The 17,836-nt window shown below is 41.9% G+C and overlaps 1 protein-coding gene across 3 annotated transcripts in view; it reads left to right on the top strand.

Annotated features, from left to right (window-relative positions):
• The window catches only part of LOC112256905 (DNA (cytosine-5)-methyltransferase 3A-like), a 63,922-nt gene extending 51,069 nt beyond the window's left edge, over positions 1-12,853 (top strand). For 2 of the 3 annotated variants that reach the window (XM_042325244.1, XM_042325242.1), the window contains 10 exons: positions 2,891-3,003; positions 3,269-3,458; positions 3,917-4,001; positions 4,809-4,954; positions 6,916-7,006; positions 7,113-7,261; positions 7,606-7,706; positions 8,588-8,657; positions 8,913-9,031; positions 9,334-12,853. In XM_042325244.1, the coding sequence (XP_042181178.1) occupies positions 2,891-3,003; positions 3,269-3,458; positions 3,917-4,001; positions 4,809-4,954; positions 6,916-7,006; positions 7,113-7,261; positions 7,606-7,706; positions 8,588-8,657; positions 8,913-9,031; positions 9,334-9,475 (1,206 nt within the window). In that variant the 3' untranslated portion in view covers positions 9,476-12,853. The remainder of the gene's footprint in view (positions 1-2,890; positions 3,004-3,268; positions 3,459-3,916; positions 4,002-4,808; positions 4,955-6,915; positions 7,007-7,112; positions 7,262-7,605; positions 7,707-8,587; positions 8,658-8,912; positions 9,032-9,333) is intronic. The other variant, XM_042325243.1, reaches the window with a different exon arrangement.
• The last annotated feature ends 4,983 nt before the right edge of the window (positions 12,854-17,836 follow it).

Genomic DNA, 17,836 nt, shown 5'->3' with positions numbered 1-17,836 from the left:
CCATCTAGGGTATTATTCAAGGTTACATTTAGTTCCTCAGTTAGGTGGTTAACCGATGTTTGTACTCTGACATCCTTGGGAAGGTGGAGGGAGTCTGGAAGGGCATCTAGGAATCTTTGGGTTGTCCGAGAATTTATAGCACGACTTTTGATGATCCTTGGTTGGGGTCTGAGCAGATTATTTGTTGCGATTGCAAACGTAATAATATGGTGGTCCGATAGTCCAGGATTATGAGGAAGAACAAGATCCACAATATTTATTCCACGGGACAAAACTAGGTCCAGAGTATGACTGTGGCAGTGAGTAGGTCCGGAGACATGTTGGACAAAACCCACTGAGTCGATGATGGCTCCGAAAGCCTTTTGGAGTGTGTTTGTGGACTTTTCCATGTGAATATTAAAGTCACCAAAAATGTGAATATTATCTGCTATGACTACAAAGTCCGATAGGAATTCAGGGAATTCAGTGAGGAAAACAGTAGCTATAAAAAGGGATTGAGTAGGCTGCATAGATGTCATGACTAGAAGCTCAAAAGACGAAAACGCAGTCATTTTTTTGTTGTAAATTGAAATATGCTATTTTAAATTTTAGCAACACCTCCGCCTTTGCGGGATGCGCGGGAGATATGGCGCTAGTGTAACCAGGAGGAGAGGCCTCATTTAACACAGTAAATTCAATAGGCTTAAGCCATGTTTCAGTCAGGCCAATCACATCAATATTATGATCAGTGATTACTTCATTGACTATAACTACCTTGGAAATGAGGGATCTAACATTAAGTAGCCCTATTTTGAGATGTGAGATATCACCAACTCTTTCAACAATGACGGGAATGGAGGAGGTCTTTATTCCAGTGAGATTGCTAAAGCGAACTCTGCCATGTTTAGTTTTGCCCAACCTTGATCGAGGCATATACACGGTTTCAATGGGGAAAGCTGAGCTGACTACTCTGATTGTGCTAGTGGCAGACTCCACTAACCTGGCAGGCTGGCTGACAGCACCCTATCTTATTGTGGAGCCAGAGGAGTTAGAGCCCTGTCTATGTTGGTAGATAAGATGAGAGCACCCCTCCATCTAGAATGGAGACCATCCTCCTCAGGCTTGGTCCTGTTTGTGGATGAGTCCCAGAAAGAGGGCCAATTATCTACACATTCTATGTTTTGGGACATGCATAAATCAGTTTTCAACAAGCGATTGAGTTGTGAGACTCTGCTGTAGAGCTAATCACTCCTCCTAACTGGGAGGGGGCCAGAGACAATTACTCGATGCCGACACATCTTTCTAGCTAATTTACACACTGAAGCTATGTTATGCTTGGTGACCTCTGACTGTTTCATCCGAACATCGTTGGTGCCAACGTGGATAACAATATCCCTATACTCTCTACACTCTACAGTTTTAACCTTAGCCAGTACCCTCTTCAGATTAGCCTTTACGTCGGTAGCCCTACCCCTAACCCTACCCCTAACACTACCTCTAACCTTACCCCTAACACTACCCCTAATCCTACCCCTAACCCTACCACTAACCCTACCCCTAACCCCTAACCTTAAACCTAACCCCTACCCCTAACCTTAAACCTAACCCCTACCCCTAACCATAAACCCAACCCCTACCCCTAAACCCTAACCATAAACCTAACCCCTACCCCTAACCCCTAACCTTAAACCTAACCCCTACCCCTAAACCCTAACCATAAACCCAACCCCTAACCCCTACCCCTAAACCCTAACCATAAACCTAACCCCTACCCCTAACCCCTTAACCATAAACCTAAACCCTAACCATAAACCTAACCCCTAACCCTGCCCCTAACCCCTAACCCTACCCCTAACCCCTAACCCTACCCGTAACCCTACCCCTAACCCCTACCCCTAAACCCTAACCATAAACCTAACCCCTAACCCTACCCCTAAACCCTAACCATAAACCTAACCCCTAACCCTACCCCTAAACCCTAACCATAAACCTAACCCCTACCCCTAAACCCTAACCATAAACCTAACCCCTAACCCTACCCCTAAACCCTAACCATAAACCTAACCCTACCCCTAAACCCTAACCATAAACCTAACCCCTAACCCTACCCCTAAACCCTAACCATAAACCTAACCCCTAACCCTACCCCTAAACCCTAACCATAAACCTAACCCCTAACCCTACCCCTAACCCCTACCCCTACCCCTAACCCCTACCCCTAACCCCTACCCCTAACCCCTAACCCTACCCCTAAACCCTAACCATAAACCTAACCCCTACCCCTAAACCCTAACCATAAACCTAACCCTACCCCTAAACCCTAACCATAAACCTAACCCCTAACCCTACCCCTAACCCCTACCCCTAACCCCTAACCCCCCCTAACCCCTAACCCCTACCCCTAAACCCTAACCATAAACCTAACCCCTAACCAGATAAAGCGTCCATGTGAAAAAGTTGAATGAAAAAATTATTAAACGGTTATTATTAAGTTCAGATCAGTTTTGCTTTTAGATCACGATAAATAAGATTACAAGGACGGGTTGGACATGATTCAGCACTCTTATTCTGAGATGCTTGATATGGACCCTGGTCTAACCCCCCTCTAGGTTTTAAGCCCTATTTTAAAGCTCTCTGTTACCAAAACACAAACACAGCTTACAGGAAAAGCTTACAGAATCACTAGACACATAATGTGTTAACAATAAGGCTATTACAAACACAACAAACCTTTTAGTACACATTCAGTGTTCTCTGTGAGTCAATGATACTTAGTGTTCACACTGATTTTCTCATTGCTACTTGTTGTTCTTTTAATAATAATATTGACAATAATGTGATTCAGCTTATAGAGCGCATATCATTACACAGCGAATCTCAACACTGAAATGTCTTGTTCACTGTGTTCCAGAACTGCTTTCTAGAATGTGCATATCAGTATGATGACGATGGTTACCAGTCATACTGCACCATCTGCTGTGGGGGACGAGAGGTTCTCATGTGTGGGAACAACAACTGCTGCAGGTGAGTGGACTACTTTCATATGATGCTGAGTTCACAAATATGTGTGTTATTGTTCATTAACTGGTGTGATTCACTCGGTGTGTTAGAGTGTGCCAGTTTACGTTTATCTTGATGGTTTGCATAAGTGTGTGTGTCTTTGTGCATTGTGTGTGTACAGTATGTTCGTTCTTACGTTTGTGTGATTGCGTGGGTCCGTGTGTGTGTGTGTGTGTGTGTGTACAAGTGTCTAGCAGTGTAATAACACACCTCCCTCTGTCCCCTCCAGGTGTTTCTGTGTGGAGTGTGTTGACCTACTTGTGGGGCCAGGTGCAGCACAGATAGCTATTAAAGAGGATCCCTGGTGCTGCTACATGTGTGAGAAGGGCCAGAAGGGAGTGTTCGGCCTGCTGGAGCGTCACACTGATTGGCCCTGCCGTCTACAGCACTTCTTCGCTAACAATCACGACCAAGATTTTGTGAGTAGTACCTCAGTACTAGCTGTGTGTGTGAAGTTCACACCCAAATAAAATAAAAATGTCACATGCGCCGAATACAACAGTGAAATGCTTACTTACAAGCCCTTAACCAACAATGCAGTTTTAAGAAAAATAAGTGTTAAAGTATTTACTAAAATAACCTGAAGTAAAAAATGTATAAATTAAATAACAAATCAAAATAAAGAAGCCACAGAGCCACAGTGATTCTATGTTCCATTGTGACACACAGTGTGTATTACAGCCAAATTAGCTCCCTAAATCTGCAACAATGAGCAGGCAGATTATCACAGCTATGGGGCTCTATGAATAGGGCTTCACACATTAGAGACAGCTGAAGTCATTCCAGGCTCCCTCTCCTCTGGGTCAAAACTGAGCCGTATCTTCTCTCTCTCTCTATCTCTCTCTCTCTCTCTCTCTCTCTCTCTGTTGTTTCACAGGAACAACCAAAGCTTTACCCTCCAGTCATGGCAGAGAAGAGACAACCTATTCGTGTCCTGTCACTGTTCGACGGCATAGCAACAGGTTAGACAGGAATCTCCCCTCCTGTCCTCTTTTCTCCTCCTTCCCCTCTCCTTCCCCTCCTCTCCTCTCCTTGACACAAAACCCTCTGAAAGTCTCTGTCTCTACAAAACGTTCTGCCCGCCTCAGGTTACACTGGGACTGGCACCCTAACTCATGACTATATTTACAACACTGACTGTCTTGGAAGGAAGGATGGATGGATGGATGGATGGATGGATGGATAGATAGATAGATAGATAGATAGATAGATAGATAGATAGATAGATAGATAGATAGATAGATAGATAGATAGATAGATAGATAGATAGATAGATAGATAGATAGATAGATAGATAGATAGATAGATAGATAGATAGATAGATAGATAGATAGATAGATAGATAGATAGATAGATAGATAGATAGATTGATAGATAGAAAACTAATCCACACAGTATGCTATTTAACCATATTGTCTAGCAGTGCACTTCTCATACCTTTCCTGTCTGTTCTTCACTTCCCTATCTGTTTAATAAAACCACACAAAAATACAAAAGAAGTTGGAATTCCCACTCCTGTAAAAAGAAAAGGCAACCACTGTGAATGCTAATTAATGGTGCGCCTCAGGCCAGACCTTCAGCGTTGTGTCTGTATTCTGTCATTCAGTTCATCAATTTCAAGTTAATCATTATATAAATAGAATCATCCACTCTATTTAACCAGGATAATCCACTCAGCAACAACTGTCAGTGTTGTCCAGGAAGTCATGGCGTCCATCAAAAGAGCAACAACATGCTACTGTTTGACCTCATTGACCTCTGACCTTTAGGTCTGCTGGTGCTAAAGGAGCTGGGTATCCAGGTGGAGCGCTATGTGGCGTCGGAGGTGTGTGAGGACTCTATCACGGTGGGCATCGTCAGGCATCAGGGACGCATCATGTACGTGGGCGACGTGAGGAACGTCACACGCAAACATGTGAGTATCATACAGTATAACGTTATGAACTGTGAGACTAGATCAAGGTCACTCCCAATAGCCTAGCTCAAAGACGAACGCCCTAGCCACAGTCTCTCAATAAGGATATCCCAATAGCCTGGCTCAAAGACGAACCCCCTAGCCACAGTCTCTCAATAAGGATATCCCTATAGCCTAGCTCAAAGACGAGCGCCCTAGCCACAGTCTCTCAATAAGGATATCCCAATAGCCTAGCTCAAAGACGAGCGCCCTAGCCACAGTCTCTCAATAAGGATATCCCAATAGCCTGGCTCAAAGACAAACACCCTAGCCACAGTCTCTCAATAAGGATATCCCAATAACCTAGCTCAAAGACGAGCGCCCTAGCCACAGTCTCTCAATAAGGATATCCCAATAGCCTGGCTCAAAGACAAACGCCCTAGCCACAGTCTCTCAATAAGGCTATCCCAATAGCCTGGCTCAAAGACAAACACCCTAGCCACAGTCTCTCAATAAGGATATCCCTATAGCCTGGCTCAAAGACGAACGCCCTAGCCACAGTCTCTCAATAAGGATATCCCAATAGCCTGGCTCAAAGACGAACGCCCTAGCCACAGTCTCTTAATAAGGATATCCCAATAGCCTGGCTCAAAGACGAGCGCCCTAGCCACAGTCTCTCAATAAGGATATCCCTATAGCCTGGCTCAAAGATGAACGCCCTAGCCACAGTTTCTCAATAAGGATGTCCCAATAGCCTAGCTCAAAGACGAACACCCTAGCCACAGTCTCTCAATAAGGATATCCCAATAGCCTGGCTCAAAGACGAACGCCCTAGCCACAGTCTCTCAATAAGGATATCCCAATAGCCTGGCTCAAAGACAAACACCCTAGCCACAGTCTCTCAATAAGGATATCCCAATAGCCTGGCTCAAAGACAAACACCCTAGCCACAGTCTCTCAATAAGGATGTCCCAATAGCCTGGCTCAAAGACAAACACCCTAGCCACAGTCTCTCAATAAGGATATCCCAATAGCCTAGCTCAAAGACAAACACCCTAGCCACAGTCTCTCAATAAGGATATCCCAATAGCCTGGCTCAAAGACAAACACCCTAGCCAATAGTCTCTCAATAAGGATATCCCAATAGCCTGGCTCAAAGACAAACGCCCTAGCCAATAGTCTCTCAATAAGGATATCCTAATATCCTGGCTCAAAGACGAACGCCCTAGCCACAGTCTCTCAATAAGGATATCCCAATAGCCTGGCTCAAAGACGAACGCCCTAGCCACAGTCTCTCAATAAGGATATCCCTATAGCCTGGCTCAAAGACGAACGCCCTAGCCACAGTCTCTCAATAAGGATATCCCTATAGCCTGGCTCAAAGACGAACGCCCTAGCCACAGTCTCTCAATAAGGATATCCCAATAGCCTGGCTCAAAGACGAACGCCCTAGCCACAGTCTCTCAATAAGGATATCCCTATAGCCTGGCTCAAAGACGAACGCCCTAGCCACAGTCTCTCAATAAGGATATCCCTATAGCCTGGCTCAAAGACGAACGCCCTAGCCACAGTCTCTCAATAAGGATATCCCAATAGCCTGGCTCAAAGACAAACACCCTAGCCACAGTCTCTCAATAAGGATATCCCTATAGCCTGGCTCAAAGACGAACGCCCTAGCCACAGTCTCTCAATAAGGATATCCCAATAGCCTGGCTCAAAGACGAACGCCCTAGCCACAGTCTCTTAATAAGGATATCCCTATAGCCTGGCTCAAAGACGAACGCCCTAGCCACAGTCTCTTAATAAGGATATCCCAAATGAGAAAGATTGTAAGGTGCCTATCAGTGAGAGTTATTACAATAACACTTCATATAACACAAAATGTGTCTCTTAGTTGAATAATCAGTCTATTTTTCTTTCTTATCTCCTGTCCTCCTCCTTTCTCTTGTTGTTTTCCTGTTCTCTCTCTCCCTCGTTAACAGTTACACGAGTGGGGCCCCTTTGACTTAGTGATTGGTGGAAGTCCGTGTAACGACCTCTCTATTGTCAACCCAGCTAGGAAGGGTCTTTATGGTAGGTGACAACTCTTTACCATTTATCACTTGTGTTCTGGGCCTGCTGAAGACTTATTTCCTGTAGCTGAATTTCATATGCCTGTCCTTCTCGGTCTGTCCTGTAGAGGGCACTGGTCGGCTGTTCTTTGAGTTCTACCGCCTGCTGCACGAGGCTCGGCCCAAAGAGGGCGACAACCGGCCGTTCTTCTGGCTCTTTGAAAACGTGGTGGCAATGGGCGTCAGTGACAAGAGAGACATCTCTCGCTTTCTAGAGGTTTGTTCCTTTACAGAGTCTATATAACTTCTAGAAGAACAAATTATACTATATTTCAGTCATGGAAGTAATGTATATCAGTCATCCCTTGGAATATGGATTCACGTATTATGAATGCCTTGTGGTGATAATTGACAGTGCATGCTGTCAATATACTAGTTAGGTTATGAAGGGAGCAGTTTAAACTGTTAATTTAAACATATTAATTGATCATTGTATGACATTTTCCTTCTACAAAATATTATCTTCACTACATTCTTCTGGTAATTATTGCAAAAGAGAATGTGTCTTCAATAACCTGGTTAAATAAAGGTTAAATTAATATCCTGTCTCTCCTCTTCCAGTGTAACCCGGTGATGATCGATGCCAAGGAGGTGACTGCTGCCCATCGTGCTCGCTACTTCTGGGGCAACCTGCCTGGCATGAACAGGTTGGTGAGAGAACGGTGAGGGAAGAAACAGCGAGCCTGTCACCTAAAGCAATTTATACCTGGGCTAGTTCCTGAGCCAGTCAAACCCAGGAACTAAATAATCCTAATCACCTTTTTTATCTCTCCCCTCCTCTCTCTCTCTCTCTCTCTCTCTCTCACGCTCTCTCACGCTCTCCTCCTCTCGCTCACTCACTCACTCTCTTTCTCTCTCTCTCTCTCTATCTCTCCTCTCTCTCTCTCTCTCTCACGCTCTCTCACGCTCTCCTCCTCTCGCTCACTCACTCACTCTCTTTCTCTCTCTCTCTCTCTCTCTCTCTCTCTATCTCTCCTCTCTCTCTCTCTCTCTCTCACGCTCTCTCACGCTCTCCTCCTCTCGCTCACTCACTCACTCTCTTTCTCTCTCTCTCTCTCTCTCTACCTCTCCTCTCTCTCTCTCTCTCTCTCACGCTCTCTCACGCTCTCCTCCTCTCTCTCACTCACTCACTCTCTTTCTCTCTCTCTCTCTCTCCCCTCTCTCTCTCCTCCTCTCGCTCACTCACTCACTCTCTTTCTCTCTCTCTCTCTCTCTCTCTCTCTCTTTCTCTCTCTCTCTCCTCTCTCTCTCCTCGTTTTGCTCACTCACTCTCTTTCTCTCTCTCTCTCTCTCTCTCTCTCTCTATCTCTCTCTCTCTCACGCTCTCCTCCTCTCGCTCACTCACTCACTCACTCACTCACTCTCTTTCTCTCTCTCTCTCTCTCTCTCTCTCTCTCTCTCTCTCACGCTCTCCTCCTCTCGCTCACTCACTCACTCTCTCGCTCTCGCTCTCTCTTTCACTCGCCCTCTCTCTCTCTCGCTGTCTCTCTCTCTCACTGTATTTTCACACATCTCTTACTTTTCCATCTGTATTCCTCTTCAGGCCCTTGACGGCCATGTTCACTGACAGACTAGACCTTCAGGACTGTTTGGAGCACGGCAGAACAGCGAAGGTCACTTATTCATCTATTTTTGTAGCTGTATTTTTTTTTTTTGTACAAATTATGCATATGGCCAAATATGTAATTTATATAGTTCATTAATTTGATTAACTTAGTTCAAGAAAAAAATAAGTTGAGTGTGAGTACCTTTTGAACAGTCAAATTAAATGTTTGGTCATATGAACAATTTGGTCTGTAAACAATACTTGGTTGTCCTATACTTATGCACCAGCCACTTAGTGTGTTCACCATCTGGTTTCCCCTCAGTTTGGCAAAGTGAGGACCATCACCACTCGCTCTAATTCCATTAAGCAGGGTAAAGACCAGCACTTTCCCGTCTTCATGAACGAGAAGGAGGACATTCTTTGGTGCACTGAGATGGAGAGGTAGGAACTGATTACCTTTCAAATTCATTAATCATACCATAATCAAATGACTTTATTACGAGCAGTTTTTCACAGTGGCATACATCTTTATTATAAAATGATTCCCTTACAGAAAGTGATATATATGATTCCAATGTACCCTTCTATAAAGGACCTAAAGTCAATCTCACATGAAAACATAGCCCTATGTCACTAATTCTCTTCCTCTCTTTGTCCCTCTGTATCTATCCATCTGTCTCCTGCGCTGTCTGTCTGTCTCTTGTTCCCTCTGGTGGCTGTCTGGTTACTGTCTCCTTCCCCAGGGTGTTTGGCTTCCCAGTCCATTACACAGACGTGTCCAACATGAGTCGGCTGGCCAGGCAAAGGCTTCTGGGAAGGTCGTGGAGTGTACCGGTCATCCGACACTTGTTTGCACCACTCAAAGAATATTTTGCCTGCGTTTAACAAGACTTGACTCAACAAGACCATCACAAACATAGAACTGATGTTGTAACCAGAAACATGAGCATTGGTGAAATTATACTACTCTCTGGTACCTGGTATCATTTCCCAGGCAAGCAAAACATCATGAAAGTAAATATTTCAAATTATTTCTTGTAATTTGAAATGTACTTCTTATTCTATTTAATATGTATATGTCATTTTACCTTTTAGCAGTGTTATCCAGTATTTTTTTAATTGATTTATTTGTGCAAGCTATACTTGAGACAAGGCTTTCTTCTCAAGGCACTGAGAAAGAAGAAACTAGGATCTGTGTGGCTTTTAGAATAAGGACTAGGATTGGATGATTGGAAAAGATCTGAAAGAGAGTTGATGATACTGTATGTACAGTATGTATGTGAAAGATATTGGCTGTGTAGGCATGATTTTCTATTGGCCAATATCTGAAGTGGGTAAAGCAAGCCAGCGATAGTATAGTCATGTTGAGTTTTGATTCCTCCAGCTACTGAGCCTCGCAGAGCTAAAGTGAATAAGGGTGATTGTCTTCAGTGTCATAGAAAGCTGTGTCTTAATGAATCCAAAACATCAGATCACATATACCTCTTTGTTTAAAGTTTATATACACAGTTAACTGAAGGTAAAGGTACTACTGTAAAATGGTTTCAATACCATGGTGCTTCACGACGATAGGAAGCATCACAGGTCATGTGGCACAGGCACTACACTTTAGACAAGATGGGAATTTATTTTTTTTACGTTTTTTTTTCAGTGTAGTTTTTTCACTATTTAAAGAAGTTCTGTGTTATTTTAGTAAATTTAAATGATTTCAAAGTGGCGATTAAAGGTGTGGTGACAGAAGACTGCAGAACAATATGCCATATCCTCCTCTTTTCTGTTTTACAGCTTTTATAAACATCAATTCTACTGGTGTTTTTAAAAGAATTGTTCAAGCCTTGCTACATGTAAACTCAGGCCCCCCCATGCATGCCTGTGTCTGACTCTGCACAAACACAACATGAAGCTAGCCACATGGGCGGTGATGCATTCTGTCGTTACAACAACAACAAAATACCTTAAGATCAAAGTCTGTGGTGATGCTTCTTTTCTAATGTCATCACTGTACAACTGTTAGTGAGCACGGTGGTTGGACTGGAGGGAGGGCAGATGGCCTGGGGTTTCCACAATAAAGTAAAGACTCTCCTTCCCTTTTTCACCCCTGCAAACTACATACTGTCAGGTGCAAATCTTCTAACAAAATGGTGCGGCTTCACAATGTTCTTCTACCTTTTTATAGCGATTTTGTGCTGTTTTACCAACATTATAAAAGCACTTTTTTATATGTATACTTTTTTTTTCTTCAGTATTTTAAAATGTTTCTTCTTGGTTTTTCTTGTGAAATGTTGTTTTTATGATGTGAACTGTTCTACAGCTGTGTAATAGAGTATGTTTTCTATACAGTAGGGCTGTGCCAATAGAAGTGGAAGAATGGACTCATAGAATTATGTTAAATCCATGTATCCATGGAAACGATTGATTATTGATCCTACTCAATGTACAGTAGATTCATAGAAAATGATTGATGTGCTCCATTTTCATATTGTCTTCTGTTGAAAGCCGTAATTCAGTATACCATTCTCTGGATAAAAAAAGACATTGTAGAATTTAAAACAGAGTTAAGGAACTATGTTATACCGTATGTTTGTAACGTTACCTTTCCAAATGAATACCAGACCGCAGATGCAATGTCCTCTGCACCTTCCTCTTGTAGACCTCAAGTAATTAGAAAAAGCGAGAGTGATAGAGACAGATTTTCAAACTGATTACAGGGCCTGCTCCAGGCATAAGCGTTTTTTGTTTTTTTTAGGAACTCAGTCTGAACTTACTGAACTTACTGAACGTACTGAACATACTGAACTTACTGAACGTACTGAACGTACTGAACTTACTGAACGTACTGAACTTACTGAACGTACTGAACTTACTGAACGTACTGAACTTACTGAACGTACTGAACTTACTGAACGTACTGAACTTACTGAACTTACTGAACTTACTATTGAAAGTAAGAATAGTTCAATACACCAGGTGCAATTTAGACATTTGTTTGGGCATCATTCTGCAGTTTTTCTTTTGTATGTCAGTCACTGACAGTCACTCAATTGGCCATGTCAGCTAACCATTTTTAGATTGGTAGTTAGTCTAGCCTGCTATCTAAACTTGAGTAGTTATGGCCAAATACTGACCGGGCAAGCAGGGCACGTGCCTAGGGCCCTGACTTCAAGGGGGCCCCATTTATTTGGTTAGTTATTCTCACTCTAAATCTTGGCAAAATGGATAGATTTGATTTATGATTTGATTTAGAAGTGCAGGAAATTAGCTATAGAACTGAAAAATAAATTCTCTGCCCCATGGCAAAATGAGTAGAATTGCATGAAATGTGTGATGAAATTGCAAAAATAATTCTCTGTCCAATGGCAAAATGTGTAGAATTGCAGAAAATTTTATTTAAAACTGCAACATTTTCTCTACGCCCCATGGCAAGATGTGTAGAATTGCTGGGAATTCATTTTTAAATGTGTGGACGATTTAGAAATGAGTTTTTCAGAACTCAAAACTGAAGAGTGAACGGTGACCAGAAAAAATACATTAGCAGAGATGATGACTTACCAATGTTCTATCTAAATATTCAAAATGACTTCATTTCATAAATGTAGTTTCATACATGATTAAGTTCTTAAGTGACCTTATCGTATCCTTTCCACCTTTTTAGTTGAACTTCGGACATTGGGTTTGCAGGAATCCTCATGCGTTGTGTTGACATTGATGTTAATTCCCTCTCCCTGTAGTAAATGACCATGCCCCTTGTACAGTTTGTACATAGAGTTTTCCTGTCACTGTTTTTGATTTGTTTTTCTCTGTTTGAATTACCTATGAGATGTACAAATATAATTCTTTGCTAATATATATCATGGAATTAGAAAAAAAAAAGATTAGGTGAAAAAGTCAAAAGAAAATCAAGTAAAATAGTTTTTTTTTTTAAATATCATAATAAGCTATGAAGCATTAGAGGGTAGACTCCAAGTGTTGCCTTCTAGTACTGTTCATTTGTTTGATTTGTTTTTTGATGTTTTGAGTGAGTCCTGAGTGAATCCAGTTTAAATGTGTCAAGTGATCTTTAGCCTAATAATGACAGCTTTAAGATGCAACGGTCTCTACTTCACTGCACAGCCCTACATAATGTTGGTTGTTTTTGCCTTTTGTTTCTTTTTATAAGAACTATAAAGAGGGATTGTAGGTGTTTCTGACGGTGCTAAACATTTTATCTAATCAAGAAAAAATATATTTGTTTTGGAAGAGAAATAAAACTTGTCTTGACAATGACTGTTTTTAACTTCCTTGTAGTATGATGGAAAAGCACCATTATTTCACTCTCATAGGATGCATATATTAACAAATACATTTGAACTTTTGACTTGAAAAAAATATAAATAATAATGAGTTTCCTATATTGTTTTAGACTAGAAATTGCTGTAGTTGGTTGGTGCTTATCTGTTGGAAAAACCATTTACTCCATAATGGGAAATAACAAAAAAAGAAAAGCATTTCAGTAATAACGTTTACTGTAGCATAATGTATGTGTAAAACCTGGCATCCGCTTTGCTTCTTAATCCTACATTCCGTGCCATAATATTCTGTCCTCCATGTCTTGTTTTCGATGGTCATTTTTGTTATTATTGGCAAATATTAATCTGTGTCCCAAATGACACCCTATTCCCTATATAGTGCACTACACTACATTGGACACTAGTCAAAAGTAGTGCGCTATACAGGGAATAGGGTGCCATTTAGGATTCTTTCCCATGACATTTCACTGTTCCAATGCATCAGACAGGTCAGTCTGTGTGACTTTCTTTTTGTGTCATATTCATTGTTTTATGGCCTATGTTCTTTGTCTTTAAGATGATCAGTGCATACAGCAAATGTAGCAGTCATTCTCCACCCTTTACCCATTACTTATGTTTTAGTGCCCAGAAATAAGAAAACGGCTCCTTATGTATTTGTGCTGGAGAACACTTGAATAAATGTATTGTTTTTGTGCAAAAATATGATAGCTCTTGTTATTCTTCACCTATACCCGGAATAAATTGAACCATACAAAATCTGATCACTATATTTGATCAGTTTTCTTGGCAACATTTAAAAAAAACTTTATTTAACTAGGCAAGTCAATTAAGAAGAAATTATTATTTTCAACAACAGCCTAGGAACAGTGGGTTAACTGCCTGTTCAGGAGAAGGACGACAGAGTTGTACTTTGTCAGCTCAGGGATTCAAACTTGCAACCTTCTAGTTACTAGTCCAACGCTCTAACCACTAGGCTACCCTGCCGCCTCAAACATAACAACATACATTACATATGGAACAATTGTTGCACATCTATACTAAAGTAAAAACTAAAGCCTACTTTTAAACCGTTTTAAAATCTCAGGGAAACATTTTTATTTAAAAAAAGGTAATAGTTTGTTGGCTCTGCTATTGCTCACATCACCCTGGATTTTCTCACACATTTAAGGCCTACCGATTACTAATAATAATAATCTGTGTTTGTAGTGTTTATTATAGCCTAATGTCTTGTCTTGTGTTCATAATGAGTACATAAACCTTAAATCTGAATAGTATAATTTATGATAAAAAAAATAATGTGTATTGTTATTTATAGGCTGTCTAGAGTGATTTTATGGCCTCCTTGTTTTACTTACTATCCATGATCCTTCTTTACACAATAAGTTCCTGTGTGGCTCAGTTAGTAGAGCATGGTGCTTGCAATGTCAGGTTTTTGGGTTCTGTTCCCACGGGGGACCAGAATGAAAATGAATGCACTCACTACTGTAAGTCACTCTGGATAAGAGTGTCTGCTAAAATGTAATCACAGTTCACATCCAATATTGACAAGATTTTCGAGTGATTGCTCTAACAATGGAAATACATCTCCTCAAAGATGACAGGCTGGATGAGGGGAGATCAGATGGGACCTTTGTCTCTTACTCAATCATCAAGTCTGAAGATGACACAACAGTGGTAGGTTTGATTACCAACAATGACGAGACAGCCTACAGGGAGGAGGTGAGGGCCCTGGCGGAGTTGTGCCAGGAAAATAACCTCAACGTCAACAAAACGAAGGAGCTGATCGTGGACCTCAGGAGACAGCAGAGGAAGCACGCCCCCCATCCAATGGGACCGTAGTGGAGAAGGTGAAAAGCTTCAAGTTCCTCGGTGTACACATCACTGGCAATCTGAAATAGTCCACCCACACAGACATGGTGGTGAAGAAGGTGCAAAAGTGCCTCTTCAACCTCAAAAGGCTGAAGAAATTTGGCTTGGCCACTAAGACCCTCACAAACTTTTACAGATGCACCATTGAGAGCATCCTGTCTGGCTGTATCACCGCCTGGTAAGGAAACTACCATCCACAACCACAGGACTCTACAGAGGGTGGTGTGGTCTGCCCAATGCATCATCGGGGGCACACTGACTGCCCTCCAGGACATCTACAGCATCCGGTGTTACAGGAAGGCCAATAAGATCATCAAGGACCTCAGCCATCCGAACCACAGCCTGTTCACTCCACTACCATCCAGAAGGCGAGGTCAGTACAGGTGCATCAAAGCTGGGACCGAGAGACTGAAAAACTGTTTATTTCTGAAGGCCATCAAACGGTTAAATAGTCACCACTAGCTGGCTTCCGCCCAGTACCCTGCTCTGAACTTTAGTCCCCACTAGCCGGCTTCCGCCCAGTACCCTGCTCTGAACTTTAGTCACCACTAGCCGGCTTCCGCCCAGTACCCTGCTCTGAACTTTAGTCCCCACTAGCCGGCTTCCGCCCGGTACCCTGCTCTGAACTTTAGTCACCACTAGCCGGCTTCCGCCCAGTACCCTGCTCTGAACTTTAGTCCCCACTATCCGGCTTCTGCCCGGTACCCTGCTCTGAACTTTAGTCCCCACTAGCCGGCTTCCGCCCAGTACCCTGCTCTGAACTTTAGTCACCACTAGCCGGCTTCCGCCCAGTACCCTGCTCTGAACTTTAGTCCCCACTAGCCGGCTTCCGCCCAGTACCCTGCTCTGAACTTTAGTCACCACTAGCCGGCTACCACCCGGTTACTCTATCATGCACTTTAGAGGCTGCTGCCCTATGTACAAAGTCATGGAACATTAATCGCTTTAATAATGTTTACCTACTGTTTCACCCACTTCATATGTATATACTGTATTCTAGTCAAGGCCTATCCTATTTAACTATTGCTGTACATGTACTATTCTTCAGATAAATTACATATTCTATCCATATACTGTCTATATGTCTATACACTCAATCACACACACACATATATATATATATATATATATATATATATATATATTTATACAGTTGAAGTCAGAAGTTTACATAAACCTTGGCCAAATACATTTAAAGTCAGTTTTTCACAATTCCTGACATTTAATCCTAGTAAAAATTCCCTGTCTTAGGTCAGTTAGGTTCACCACTTTATTTTAAGAATGTGAAATGTTAGAATAATAGTAGAGAGAATTATTTATTTCAGTTTTTATTTCTTTCATCACATTCCCAGTGGGTCAGAAGTTTACATACAGTACATTCAATTAGTATTTGGTAGCATTGCCTTTAAATTGTTTAACTTGGGTCAAACATTTCGGGTAGCCTTCCCGCAAGCTTCCCACAATAAGGTGGATACATTTTGTCCCATTCCTCCTGACAGAGCTGGTGTAACTGAGTCAGGTTTGTAGGCGTCCTTGCTAGCATACGCTCTTTCAGTTCTGCCTACAAATGTTCTATACGTTTGAAGTCAGGGCTTTGTGATGGCCACTCCAATACCTTGACTTTGTTGTTCTTAAGCCATTTTGCCACAACTTTGGTAGTATGCTTGGGGTCATTGTCCATGTGGAAGACCCATTTGCGACCAAGATTTAACTTCCTGAATGATGTCTTCAGATGTTGCTTCAATATATCCACATAATTTCCCATCCTCATGAAACCATCTATTTTGTGAAGTGGACCAGTCCCTCCTGCAGCAAAGCACCCCAACATCATGCTGCTGCCACCCCCGTGCTTCACGGTTGGGATGGTATTCTTCGGCTTGCAAGCCTCCCCCTTTTTCCTCCAAACATAACAATGGTCATTATGGCCAAACAGTTCTATTTTTGTTTCATCAGACCAGAGGACATTTCTCGATCTTTGTCCCCACATGCAGTTGCAAACCGTAGTCTGGCTTTTCTTGGCGGGTTTTGGAGCAGTGGTTTCTTCCTTGCTGAGTGGCCTTTCAGGTTACATTGATATATGACTTGTTTTACTGTGGATATAGATACTTTTGTACCTGTTTCCTCCAGCATCTTCACAAGGTCCTTTGCTGTTGTTCTGGGATTAATTTGCACTTTTCGCACCAAAGTACGTTCATCTCTAGGAGACAGAACGCATCTCCTTCCTGAGCGGTATGGCGGCTGCGTGATCCCATGGTGTTTATACTTGCGTACTATTGTTTGTACAGATGAACGTGGTACCTTCAGTCATTTGGAAATTGCTCCCAAGGATGAACCAAACTTGTGGAGGTCTCCCATTTTTTTCTGAGCTCTTGGCTGATATCTTTTGATTTTCCCATGATGTCAAGCAAAGAGGCACTGAGTTTGAAGGTAGGCCTTGAAATACATTGAGGTACACCTCCAATTGACTCAAATGATGTCAATTAGCCTATCAGAAGCTTCTAAAGCCATGACCTCATTTTCTGGATTTTTCCAAGCTGTTTAAAGGCACAGTCAACTTAGTGTATGTAAACTTCTGACCAACTGGAATTCTGATACAGTGAATTCTAAGTGAAATAATCTGTCTGTAAACAATTGTTGGAAAAAAATACTTGTGTCATGCACAAAGTAGATGTCTTAACCGACTTGCCAAAACTATAGTTTGTTAACAAGAAATTTGTGGAGTGGTTGGAAAAATGAGTTTTAATGACTCCAACCTAAGTGTATGTAAACGTCCGACTTCAACTGTATATATACAGTACCAAATCAAAAGTTTGGACACACCTACTCATTCAAGGTTTTATTTTATTTGTACTATCTTCTACATTGTAGAATAATAGTGAAGACATCAAAACTATGAAATAACACACATGGAATCATGTAGTAACCAAAGAAGTGTTAAACACATCAAAATATATTCTATATTTGAGATTCTTCAAAGTAGCCACCCTTTGCCTTGATGACAGCTCTGCACACTCTTGGCTTTCTCTCAGCCAGCTTCATGAGAAATGTTTTCCAGTCTTGAAGGAGTTCCCACATATGCTGAGCAGTTGTT

The sequence above is a fragment of the Oncorhynchus tshawytscha genome, linkage group LG08, assembly GCF_018296145.1.
Source record: "Oncorhynchus tshawytscha isolate Ot180627B linkage group LG08, Otsh_v2.0, whole genome shotgun sequence".
NCBI lineage: Eukaryota > Metazoa > Chordata > Actinopteri > Salmoniformes > Salmonidae > Oncorhynchus > Oncorhynchus tshawytscha.
Note: the sequence above shows the minus strand (reverse complement) of the source record. Positions and strands in the feature narration are given on the sequence as shown.